This window comes from Triticum dicoccoides, chromosome 2B (assembly GCF_002162155.2).
Source record: "Triticum dicoccoides isolate Atlit2015 ecotype Zavitan chromosome 2B, WEW_v2.0, whole genome shotgun sequence".
NCBI lineage: Eukaryota > Viridiplantae > Streptophyta > Magnoliopsida > Poales > Poaceae > Triticum > Triticum dicoccoides.
The window spans coordinates 279,862,922-279,875,579 of record NC_041383.1 but is presented as its reverse complement, the minus strand read 5'-3'; the positions used below and the strand labels follow the sequence as shown (position 1 = coordinate 279,875,579).

General features: G+C 46.1%; 1 protein-coding gene across 2 annotated transcripts; it reads right to left on the bottom strand.

The window, feature by feature from the left end:
- Nucleotides 1-6,742: 6,742 nt before the first annotated feature.
- On the bottom strand, nt 6,743-11,870 carry LOC119363526 (protein TPX2-like). 2 transcript variants are annotated; one of them, XM_037628897.1, is made up of 20 exons: nt 11,432-11,870; nt 11,254-11,348; nt 11,089-11,147; nt 10,767-10,873; nt 10,474-10,681; nt 10,267-10,375; nt 10,077-10,193; nt 9,841-9,942; nt 9,083-9,259; nt 8,931-8,993; nt 8,774-8,854; nt 8,616-8,695; nt 8,458-8,536; nt 8,252-8,380; nt 8,086-8,175; nt 7,894-8,013; nt 7,655-7,821; nt 7,440-7,548; nt 7,278-7,337; nt 6,743-7,186 (listed from the first exon to the last, which is right to left on the bottom strand). In XM_037628897.1, exons 1-20 carry the CDS (start codon nt 11,616-11,618, stop codon nt 7,007-7,009), a joined length of 2,319 nt encoding a protein of 772 aa, XP_037484794.1. In that variant the 5' UTR covers nt 11,619-11,870; the 3' UTR covers nt 6,743-7,006. The 2 variants fall into 2 exon arrangements, with proteins under 2 accessions (XP_037484794.1, XP_037484795.1); XM_037628898.1 differs by having other exon boundaries at nt 10,474-10,678.
- Nucleotides 11,871-12,658: the final 788 nt, after the last annotated feature.

Below are 12,658 nucleotides of genomic sequence, written 5' to 3'. Positions count from 1 at the left end.
AACCCTCAAGGACTATGGCATCAATATGAAGAACGTGCCTCTCTACTGTGACAACGAGAGTGCCATCAAGATTGCTCACAACCCAGTTCAGCACTCGAAGACTAAGCACATCTAGATTCGTCATCATTTTCTTCGAGATCATGTGTTAAAGGGTGTCATCTCCATCGACCACGTGAAGACTGAAGAACATTTGGCAGATATCTTCACAAAGCCCTTGGATGATAAGAGATTTAGCAAGTTGCGGTGTGAGCTAAATATCTGAGAATCTTTGAATGTTCTTTGAAAGGACACACATCCTAAAACTTATGCAAAATTGATGACTTAGATGTGCAACACACGAAGTAAGGTTTTTCTCCAATCAATGAAGACTAACCCTCTAAGTGTGAAGAAATTAATGAAGAATTAGACTCTTAGAACCCTACGACAATTGTGTGCGGTGTCTAAAATCATCATTCTTATACGGTAGGTCACGCCACCAACCAAAGTTGAAAATCTTCAAACTTGAGTTTTTCTTCATTTTGCAAATTCTTCAAATTTTTAAACTCCTCGGGTTTGCAAATTCTTCAACTTTTTGACTGGCATTCTTCATTGACTATATATATATTCCATGTCCTCAACAACATTCACTTATTGCTAATTTTTCAAGTTGATTTTCATCTAAGTGAATGTGATCGGACCCGTTCCCCCTCTATGCTAAACTCAACCCAGTCTGTTCACAAATTCTTCATGTGCGTTCTATTTGAAACCCGTTCAAAGTCTTCACTGTGTCCTTGACGGCTGAAGAACTTGCGAACGAAACATTAATTTTTTTTTATCAAATTTTTGGTTGTTGCCGCTCAAACCGTTCCGCTTCCCACGATGGATTAAACTACTCACCCACGGTCCCCCACGATCTCCACCTCTCAGAACGTGGGTGACACATGCTGATAGGATAGCAAGGGTCAGGGGCATGTTCGTCCAAAATCTTCGGGCGAGCAGCTTTTCAATGCGGCTATAAATACCCTTCATCCTCCTCAGACTTCATTTACTCCGCTCGATCTCAACTCCCCTCACTTGAGCTCTTAGACCTAGCGTCGCCGCTACACTCCATTGTCTCCGGTGAGGGAGAGCTTCACTGTCTCGACCTCGTCGCCATCATACTCGCGTCGGCCGCGGATATCTTCACTCCGCCACCATCATAGCTGTCTCCCTCCCCTGAGTTAGGGCGTGGGAGATCTGCACTGATGAACTTCTCCATATCCACTTCCAATTCGTCGTGTTCTTCGTCAAGGGTAATTAAAATCTAATTTAACTACCCTACTTTGATTCTTATGATTTTCACAAAATCATCAAAAGGTGTTTATTCTTCAGGGGCGTTAGTCCTAGAGTTTCGCCTCTTTTGGTCATTTGGTGATAAAGCGGGGGGATTTGAGTTAGTCTTCAAGCGGGTCTCTTATATATGGACTGTTTTTCGTTAAGTTACAACCCTCGTTCTTCTGAAGTGTTTGTTTGGTGAGTTGTAAACTTAAGTCCGATGGTGGTCTTATACTTTTGAACTGCTTTCTGCATGCTTATTTCCTCAAGTACCTTAATGCACGCGTGCTGAATTTTGCTAGACACCATTTTCCATCATGCATTTCAAATCTTCATATTATATGTTAAATGCGTGTATGGATTACAAGATATAGGGGGTATCTCCATGCTTTTGTTTCATAATGTGCATTTGCAATCCAAGGTAAATTCCTCAAATATGCACATCTTCAGGGGAAGAACGAAGTTCTTCTATATCTTGCAATCAAATTCCTATCAGTATTTACACTTCATATGTTTATCCCCGTTGAAAATTTAACCTATCTGTCATCAATCACCAAAAGGGGAAGATTGTAAGTGCATCTAGTGCCCCTTAGTGATTTTGGTGTATTGAAGACTTATAGGTTAAGGGACTAATGTGTTTGCGAGTGTACACGGGTCTTATAAGTCTTTGAGGAGTTTGATATATTCGAAGAAAGTCGACCCTTAAAAATGAATATCTTCATTTGAAGCCTTTGATTTTCTCGAAGACTTTGAAAATGAGGAAATTGGTGTGACCTTGAAGATATTGATATTGATGCGAGGATTATGAAGCATGAAGACTTTTGTTTTCATCGGAATTGGTGTTCTCGAAGGGGAGGGGGCTAGAATAAAAGAAGGGAAAAGATGGCATTTTCAACGTGTGACAACATTATGAAAATGGCACCATCGAAACAGGCTCGACGAACTGAGAACGTGAGCTTTGGAATTACCTCAATCGGAGTTATGTTCTGAAAATACGGTCGTTCGCTCGTTAAGCAGAAAAACAGACTAAATATGTTCATTTGTGTCCTTAACGTGCGAACGTTAACAATGTAACTATTTCGCCGGCAGGCTGGGCTGAAAGCGCATTTCTGAAGATATGCCTCCGCACAGAGAAAGTGCATTCTCGCATGAGGTCGTGGCAGAGTACGTTTCCTCAAGAGGTAAGCGTATCTGGCGAAATACGCCTTCACTTAAATTGGTCAACGGGCCCGCCAGGTCAGCGCTGTGACAATGACACGCGGAGCCCACCGCATCCTCTCTTTCCTCCTCCCTCGTCTTCTTCTTGCTCCCCATCGAAGGCAGAGGGGGTTGCGACGACCGGCGGCATGGGAGGGCCGGCCGATGCGCGCAGGAGCTCTGCCGCTCCACGCCGCGTGGCCGCGAGGTTTCTCGGGGCGGCCTGCAGCACCGGCGCCGCGGTTCGGGCGCCACGGCCGGAGCATGGCAAGGGATGGGTGGCGCCGGCAGGGCTTCCCGGAGTAAACGAAGGGGGGCGGCGGTCTGCGAGCGTCGAGGGAGGGCCAAGGCGCCAAAGAAAGGGAGGGGAAGGGCTTCGATCATGGACTGGCCAAGGGGATTAGCAGCGGCAATCTCCGGCAATGGAGGGGGAAAAGGGGAACTCTGAGGCTCGGGGAGGCATGTGGGTGGTGATAGAGGGCTCGGGACACGCTAAAGTATCCGCGGGGAAGGCTCGAGAAGGGGGAGGAGGTGGCACGAAGCTTGGCAATGTGGCGACGCTCCGGCGAAGCATCCGACACCGGCACGCCCGGACAGAGGCTAGGGGACGGGGAAGGAAGGTGACTAAGCGACGTGGGGCGAGGTCGTGGCACGCCATTGCGAGCTGGGCCGCTGGGGAGGGGCCTCCCGCGGGTCCAGTGCACAGTGCACTCTCACTGCATGCAACGCGCGCGCTCTACACATGATCACCGCGTGACCGTTGTGTTTCCACGTGTTCTGGGCGGCCCGAGCATGTCTGGCGGGTTAGGCACTGCCCCATTAACTGCTTGGTGCAAAGAAACAACATCCATGGCCCACTATGTGACTACACAGTGCACAAATCTTAATCAGCAGCAAAGTGTTTGATTGAAGGTGAGAGCAATGCACATCTCCATTTGGCCTGAAATTTGGGTGAGGGTGGTCATCTACTAAGGTTATCATTGTGGCAAAATCTCAACTCCGAAAGATGAGGCTAGCTGGCACTTCGTTTGCAAAGTGCCCAACTGGCCAGAAATGCAAATGAGGATGCTGGGGAAGAATGGCTAGGTGAAATTGGCTGAAATTTGGTGGAGACCAATGATGTAGTCTTGAGAATGATCTGGTAAAATTGTAGCTCATTTGGATGCTCTATGAAGGTACTTCCTTCACAAAGCTAGGATCTGAACATAAACTTGAGAAAATTATAGGGAAAGACTGGATAAATAGGTTGAGCTGATTTTTGGTTTGCAGTAGTAATATATCAATATGAACTACCCTGCAAAATTTCAGCTCAATTGCATCAAAGAATCAAGCACTTCCTTCACAAAGTTTTAGACAAGGCAGAAACTTGTATTGGATCATGTGCTCAAATTTTGAACTGTGAGCATGGGGGTTTGATGGAAATGGTGAAGATATAGCAAGTAGAAGGTCCACAAATTATTGGGAATTTTCCTGACTACTAAATGGTAGTTCTTTTGGAAAGTGGCAGATAGACTATTGGCCTTGTCAACGAAAAATCAAATTTTCCTTAATCAAATTTGGCCAATATTTTTACCAGAGCTTGGAATAGGCATCAAGATCATCTCCAAAAATTCTCATGAAATTTAGAGATGTCTAGCTATGCCTCTGGATTTAATTCCTCAGATAGACAGGAAAATGAATTAATCCCAGATGAAAAATATTGCATATGACTTGGCAATATTTTTGCATATCCAGGGTTTATAGGTGTAGGAGGATCTCTAGGAATTTTTGGAGGATTAACAGAGCAAAAGAAAGGAGGGCTCCTTTGTAATATCAAAGGCAGGATTTCAAATTCCAAATTCTGGAATTATGGTTTGGGTGGGTTTTGGGATGATGGAGATGGGGTCTTGGCTAGCATCAAAGACATGGGAGAGGCTCTGAAAATTAGAAAATTGCATGAATTCACTCGATCATCCAGCAAACTCTGGAGAAAGATTTGGAAAAAGAAAGCTAGGAAAGAATAACTAATACCTGAATAACAAATACCTGAATAATAGCTATGAGTGAAATGTATAGGGGAGGGGAAATAATCCAAACGGCAAAGAGAAATATGAGAGAAAATATCATATAGAATTGAGAACCGAATAGAAATGTTGGTGGCGTGACCCGCCGTATAAAAACTATGCGACCCAGGGCATCGCACAATTTGTCGTGGCACCCTAATAGTCGAGTTCTTCGTTAATGTATTCACTCTGGAAGAAATTTTCACTTTGTTGAATTTTTCAAGCTCTTCGAGTGTTGTGCACCAATTCCTTCCGAGATGTGGAAGTGTTGGTATGGTAAAATTCCACAAAGAGCAGTAAGCTGACACAAAATTTTCAAGCTCTTTGAGTGTTGTGCACCTATTCCTTCTAAGATGTGGAAATGTGGGTACTACAACACTCATTCCTTCTAAAATGTGGAAGTGTGGGTACTTCTTACTTGAGGAGTAAGTTGACACGAAAAATAAGCTTGGACTAGAACTGAGAAGCACCAGTAGACCGCGGTCGGCCGACTCCAACAGCTTCGAAAAGCCACACAACATTAAAAAGCAAGCCCAAACGAAGAGTACGTTGTCCACTCTTGCTATTGGTTTAACCAAAAGGGTCTTTGTGCCAAGGCGCAATGGATAAAACATGTTTCTTTTAAGCATCGTTTGTTAGACTCTATTTCATATGCTTTGCTTGCCTTCTTTGTTGCTTATTGATAGTCATGCATGATATGTCACGGTACGATGTTCGTTTTGCATACAATCGCATAGGTTAATGATGTAGTTGGAGCAGACCCGGTTGTACGGCCAGGAACATGGCATGCACGTGCAAGTCGAGCAAACAACCCACGGAACCAAAACCCGCAAGCTCCTCCATGGCCAAGCCCACATTCGCCCATGAGCTGGCGAGAGGATCTCCCATTGCGACCATGTCAACAAGGCAATTACAGAGCTTAAAAGCTAAGCAATACATTATGTGAAATTAGAAAGAACAAATAATAGCAGCCAATACACGTCTATCATAAAATTCCAAGTCAGTGAGAGGTCGGTCCGCATCAATAAATCTGACTATTACACATCACATGTACAATAGCGTCCTGGTTTGGCACCGGCGATCCACACATTGATGGGCGTGTGCCTTGCTCGGGCCTGTCACCGAGTGTGAGGCTGCTCGGAATTGTCGGGTAGCCTACCCGACCTCTCATGTGATGCATCATCTGCTGGAGAGCGGTTGCCCGGGCCTTCCAACCAACCACTTAATCCTTTTCCATAGTCGACCCTCCTTGTCCGTGCCCTGTTGTTCAATACCGCCGACCAAACTATTCAGAATGGATGGACTTAGAACCCATGGCGTGGGCCCTATGGTGCACTTGGTTTCTCGCAGCGGTCTGCCCGGGAGCTCGAGTGGAGCCCCGTGACGTGACCCCAAGGACAAGCCACTCACCAATCCTCTCACCATCCACCCACAATTTCCGAACACAATATACCCGCATTGATCTTAATTTCGAACAGATAAATTCTATCGCAGCAAGAAGACACACACAAAAACAAAATGCATGGATATCAACACGAAGAGAACAAACTATGTTACACAAGCAAATTAAACAAGCAAACCTCAGTGCAGCAAAGACGAAAGACGACGGCGGACAGTGCACTCAACCGAACGACAACATCATCGAATCCTCCAGGCGCACGAAGCAACCAAACCTGCCAAAGAAGCAAGGATCGGGCACACCCACTTTGTTAAGCAGAGCACACGAAAATGACCAAAGAAATGGCTCACCTAGAATTCACCTCAACCGAAGCACGCGAAGGAGGTCGCAGTACCCTAAGAGGCAAATCTGAAAAACAGGGAGTGTGGACAAAAACAGGAGTCACGCTCAAACCACCCCACAGACGAGCCGACGAAGAAACTCGCGAAGCCGCTTCCATTCAAGGGCAAAAGAAGCGAGGTGGAGCTGGTATGGATGAAAAGAGAAGCCGCGGTGGAACTGGCATTTGATGAACAACTTCATGTACAAAGAAGCGAGTTGTTTATTTTATTTTTAGTCTTCATTTCATCCAAACATATTATTTTCATCTTATTCTTGCAGATGTTGCGCATGTGTTTTTTATTTGGACCAATACGTTTTGGCCGCCATAAATGTGCAACAAAACTCAAGTCCTTCAAATAGAACAAAAGCAGCACGAGTTTTGCAGCAACGGGACAGACAATTAAGCGGCACTACAAGTTGTTCATCAATATAGTGGCACAAACAACAGATAAACTGGAATTAATATAGACACAGTAACATCAATCAATCAGCAATCCGTAATAGCCCCATCTCAGATCCACAGAGTCAGCTGTGTTGACTGACTATATACCTACAATAGTACCACGGAACTCTGGGGCCTATATAACGATGAGAAAGAATGACAACAATACTCTGGTAACCAGATAGGGATGATCTTGGCGTCAGGGGAAAAGAGAAGAGAAGAACAGGTACAGCAGATGGAGACTGAGATCATCTATCTCATGAACGGGTGCCTTCTCGCCCTTCTTTCATTCACCTGAAGCTGTGGCGACTTGGGCCTGGTCACCTGCTTCGTCGACCTTTGTGGACGGAACGGCCTGTCGAACTTTGGGAGGGGCCGTGCTTGTGGCACCAAGGTCCTCCTCAGCTGCTTCAGCGCCTTCTCTTCCTCGATCTTCACACACACATTACATATACAGAGGTTGGTTAGTCGCTATGGTACAACACAAGAAAAAAGACTGACCAACAGGCAGGGATGTATGTACCTTCTGTGCAAATTCGTTTTCCTCTCGCAACCTCTTGTAAGTGATCTCCTTCTCCTTCACCTGCATCACAATGAAATGCTCCATAAACCCTCCTTCCTACAAAGCTTTCATTTCAGAGGTATAGTAGTATACAAGGAGCAAAAAGCAGGCAAAATTACTGACTCTGTTATCAAATTCTGATCTTTGAACCGCCCTCTCATCAACATGCAGTTCAAACTGTTGCACTTCAGTAAGAGGCTTTCGCTCCTTCTGTGGAAGAGGAATAGGATCCCTGCAACCAAATTAAAAAGTCGTAAGACAAGAGTGAGATCGTGTGATGTGTATCATAAATTCTCCTCTGAGCCACAAGAGGACAAGAGATTGCATATGCTACTTACTCTTTCAGTATCGGTTGTGCCCTGACAATTCTCCTCTGAGCCTCTTCCCTCGCCATCCTCTCTCTCTCTTCCATTAGCCTTTGCTGCTCCACTTCATGTCTCACCAAGCTCTCCAGCTGAAAACCTTCTGGCCTCGTGCATGGTTTCGGTTCAGGCTTTGGTGGCACCTGAGTGGAAAATGTTAAGAGATGGCCTGGGACCAGGATATGTTCAGCATATATCTATCACTTTGCACGTACCACTGGATAGTCTGTGGTGTAAGGATAGGGATTAGCCTTGAATTTCCGGGCCTTCTCTTCCTCTAGCTTCTTCTGCAACAGTTGTGCCTCTAGTTGCCTCTCCTTGTCATGCCCTCTTTCCTGTAAACATGGGTACAGTGTTATTCGCTTGCAGCAAAGATGGGCAAGAAAGTATAAACACATTTCACATACATCTGTATGTAGATTGAAAGGGTTGGGTATCGTCAGTATCGGCATATCTTTCTTGTCATGGCAGGAAGAAGATTCAGAGTACAGAGAAAGCTGCAAAAAAAAGACAACAGATTTAAAAAGGTGAAAAGGTTGCTGACAACACACTTTGGTTTACTTCAGCACACACCTTGTCGAGAAGATCCGCAACTGCAGGAGGTCCCAAGCGGTCGTCAGTACGAAAATGGAACTCCTTGGGCTCTGTTGCCTGGGCCTTCGGGTGGGCAAAAACACCAATATCACCCTTGCTCTCAAGAATCTGCATGGAATGATGTTCAGACTAATTTTCCGAAGCATTATATAGTTGAATGTATATAAGTTTGAAATGTACAAGACCTTTTTGTTCAGTGGCTTGGCCTTGAACTTGGGGGCTTTCTCCAATTCTTCTAGTTCCAATTCCTCACTACTTTTCACCCTGTTAAAGCTGATGTTAGAGTCGAATATACAAGGTTGCAGCACAGTAAAAGTGATTATTGTTTTCTCAATAAATGTACCTTGATGGCCTTGCGCGCAGTGCTGTCTCAAGTTGTGGGGGTTTCGCTTCAGCAAGTTTAAGTGGCTTACTACCCTGACTCTACAAGATGTATTTAACTTTCAGTAATTGCCACAATCAACAACATAACGTGGCAAAACCAGGTGCTAGTATGCTTACCCGCATAGTTCCTACGGAAGAAGCTTCTGAACATGTGTCAGCATGTCGAGACGCTCTTTCCATCGTTTTAAGGTGAAACTCCTATAGTCAATGCAAAGGCGTGACTTAATTATTGGACGATCACTCGGTGAATCTGTTATGACAGTCAAATACGTACATTGAATTCGGGGAGCTGTGGAGCTGTCCTTGGAAGAGGAGGGAAAGACGGAGCTTCAGCTATCTAAGAGCAGAAGCAAGAAATTAGTTAGGCTTCATCCCCTGAGGCGTGCAATTCATTTAGTTAAACAGAAACACAGGAAATTTTCCCACCTTTTTGTTAAATGGCCGTGCTCTGAACTTTGGAATCTTGGCCAGCATTTCCTCCTCTAGTTCTGAAGAGCTTTTCATTCTGACTGCTCGGACCCTGTGGGTAGTCTGAAACTCAGGTTCCTTTGGCCTTGTTAGCATAAGTTTGGGCCTTCTCTGTGAGGCGGTTGCTGCATCCTCCTGCATGGTTAATCCAAATTATAATATATTTTTCATGGACAAGTATTAAGATGTAATAAATGCGGCAATTCATCAAACTCTGGATTGCTAGTGGAGATACCCATATCATGGCACCAAGAAAAATAAATTAAACAACGGCAATTCACAGTGAGCATACAAACTGTAATATGGATGTAAAGCTTAACTACTAATACTGTTTTCATAATCAAATATTCACAGATTGATGATAAAGGTAATGATTCTTTTTTATCAAACTCCGAACTGCTATCAGCCCCAAGAATAACAAAAATTAAGCAACGGACACCCACACGATATGTGGAAAGGACTACTTAAACTTACATTAGACATTGATCTGCAATATGAATTAAACAACAACAATTCACAATGAGCATAGAAACTGCAATATGGATGTAAAGGTCCTAGTCAACTACTAATACCGTTTTCATCATCAAATATTCACAGATTGATGATAAAGATATGATTTTTTTTATCAAACTTCGAACTGCTATCATGCGCCAAGAATAACAAAAATTAAGCAACATACACCCACACGATATGTGGAAAGGAATACTTAAACTTACATTAGACATTGATCTGCTGTAGTGGCTGCCCAAATCTCTAGTCCCTGACTCAAACTTCTTGACCATTTCAGCTGCTGAAATGTATGGAGTCACTGTCACTTCCTGAAAAACGGGCAACAATTACAGTAAGTACAAGTTCACAAAATAATAAAATCACATTACACCTGCAGTTTCACATCTCTCCCCACTACGCAACAAAATGAACTTTATTTAGAGTCAGAAGAAGATATCGCCACCTTCAGAGAGTGGGTGTCGTCACCGCGGTGCCTCATGGAAGACTGTCCCACCTCGGTGCTTCCTGCTAAACTACATCTTCCTTTGTGGGGCAGCACCCGGGACTTGACGTTCAATATCTGGTCATCGCAGTGATTTATAAGTTCACAGTACATGGACAAGTTCTGCCAGTAATATAAGTTCCTGCTATACCTGTCTTGTACTTCCATCATCTAGTTTTTGCCTCTTCACAGCCTGATTTTCTTGCCTAATATCATTTGCAGCAGCTGCTGCCTTTCCGGCCACCGCATCACGAGCCCCCCTAAGAACCAACAACCCAGAACATCGTTAAGCAAACCATCTCAAACTTTCGACAACGGAATCAATATCTACGAGTCAGCATGCATATATTTCTCCTACTTGATCACACTCTTCTTCTTTAATGCCAGCGAGGACTGCTTCAGATTAGACGGTTGCACGTTCTTTGAGCGAGTGGATGAGCTCCCCTGCACCTTGGGAGTGCACGCTTCAGCCTTCACTGTCGACTTGGCAGTGGTCGCAGCAGTGGTAACTTCCGCAGGTGGAGGCGGCCTCTGAATCTTAGGCGTGCTAGACCCAACATCTGCTGCTAAAACCACGGCAATGTCGATATCAGAAGTGAGGAATCTATTCCCAGACGGCATTCCTCCAAGAAATACTAGTTAGTGACTCACATTTTGCAGCCAAATCTTTGGACAGGGGGAACTCGAAAGACTTGGGTGACTCCTCCTTCTCTTCTGATGGCGGCGACTCTGACATGGTGTCAGGACAAGCAGACGTGCTGACCAAATGAAGAAAGACAGGCAAACATGGTATGAGGACAAAAGTATGCCAAACACAGAAGGAGAGATACGAGGTCCAAATAGGCAATTTTGGGGGTGTCACAGAACACAATTAACTGGCAGAAACAGAATCACCCCAACAATTAACTGGCAGAAACAGAAGACAACAATGATATGTAAATTCTAGAAGAAAGAGAATCACCCCAGCGCTTACCCGTCGATATCCCCTGCCGGATTTGTGACGTTGACTGCTGCGTCCTCCGTTGCTTGGTTCTACCGCCGCAAACACCAACATAGATTGGGTAATGAGAAGGGGGAACAAAAACAACCCAACCCAAATCAGAGCAAAATCGAGGCAATCTCTTTCCATTTTCGTTACCTTTGGAGATGGAGCCGGGTCCTCCGCGTCCGCGAAGTCGCAGAGTGCGTCGATCTTGACCTCCGCTCTCGACTCCTTGATCCTCGGGGCGAAGGCTGCGCGCAAGAAGGAGAGAAAGAAGAGCAAGTCAGGGTAAATTTCCGTGAGAGAAGCCGCGAGGAGGGGGCGGGGTGCGTACGCGAGGGCGCGTGGCTGGCGCCGGCCTCGAACCAGCGCTCGGCGGCGCGGATGTCGGCCTCCGTCTCGTCGACGACGAAGTCGAAGTACTTGGGCGCGCGGTACTCGTACGCCTCGTCCACCTGGAACTGCACGGCCGTCGCCGCCGCCGCCTCCGTCCCGGAGGAGGGTTTGGTCTCCGCCGCCATGGACGGGCAGAATTCTAGGGTTAGGAGCGCGCGAGCTAGGGTTCTCTCTCTCGGGATGTGGTGGTGTGTGATGTGTGGTTTTGATTGGAGGCGGGGAGAAGAAGGGAAGGGGATCGGCTGGATCGAGGGGGAGGAGCCTGGTGGGCTGTGGGTTGGAGAAGAACGTTGCGAGTCCAACGGTCGGGGGATTTGAAGTGTTTGCCGATTGCCAAAGGGGCAAGTCTTAACGGAGGGGAGGGGAGGAGAGGAGGACTGGGCCTGGGTGGTTGGGTGCTGTGGGAGAGATCTATCTCGGCGCTGTGTGCGCAACGGCTATTTTTGCGGCGCGGCTGCCAGCGGTGCCCACTCAGATTAATGGTCCGCCGGACTAGCAACCAACAGATTAGTGGTACTGCTACAGGTATCGATCGGGCACAGACTGCCCATGTTGGTTGTAGCACAACGGTCATGATGCAATGTAAAACTTGCTTAGAATAACAGGATGCCTTCTTCTCGCCTTACAACTCACCCTACTGTTTTGGATCTTATTTGGAAATTCAACAAGTTGATTTCTAAGCACTTGGTAAGGGAGGATTATTTCACACAATATTTGGTGCTCTCTGTGCTTACAAATTTGGAGCCGGATCCCCTGACGTACGGCCACCTGACGTTGGGTCACTGACGCGTGGGTCCGGGTCCACACGTCAGCGAGTGCGCCGTACGTCAGAGGAGCTGCGTCCTACAGATTTACCCTGGAATCGGTGATGAATCCCTGCCATCCTTCAGGTCTTGTTTGGTAGCCCGTTATTCCCTTGAGATACCTGTCAAAAAACGGGACGGGGAGGCCATAGGGACAAATCGGACGGTGGAAAACTACCACACCATTTGGTCTCTCACTCTTGCCTAAAAAAATGGTCTCTCACTCCGATCCGCGTCTTTTCCAAAGGGAGAGATCCACGCCTCGAGGGATCAGGAGAAATACCACGGCTTGAGGCAAGATGAGAATGTGAATATGAGGCGACGATGACCAAGGTCCAACACTTCGCCCCAAACTTCTCCAC

Bases quoted from the DNA above. Each gene is read 5' to 3' on its own strand.
- LOC119363526 (XM_037628897.1), bottom strand. From the start codon at position 11,618: ATGGCGGCGGAGACCAAACCCTCCTCCGGGACGGAGGCGGCGGCGGCG. The intron at 10,874-11,088 runs GTAAGCGCTGGG...TCATTTGGTCAG, and splicing joins CCGGCAGGGGATATCGACGG to CACGTCTGCTTGTCCTGACA. The intron at 7,187-7,277 runs GTACATACATCC...GTGTGTGTGAAG, and splicing joins AAAACGAATTTGCACAGAAG to ATCGAGGAAGAGAAGGCGCT.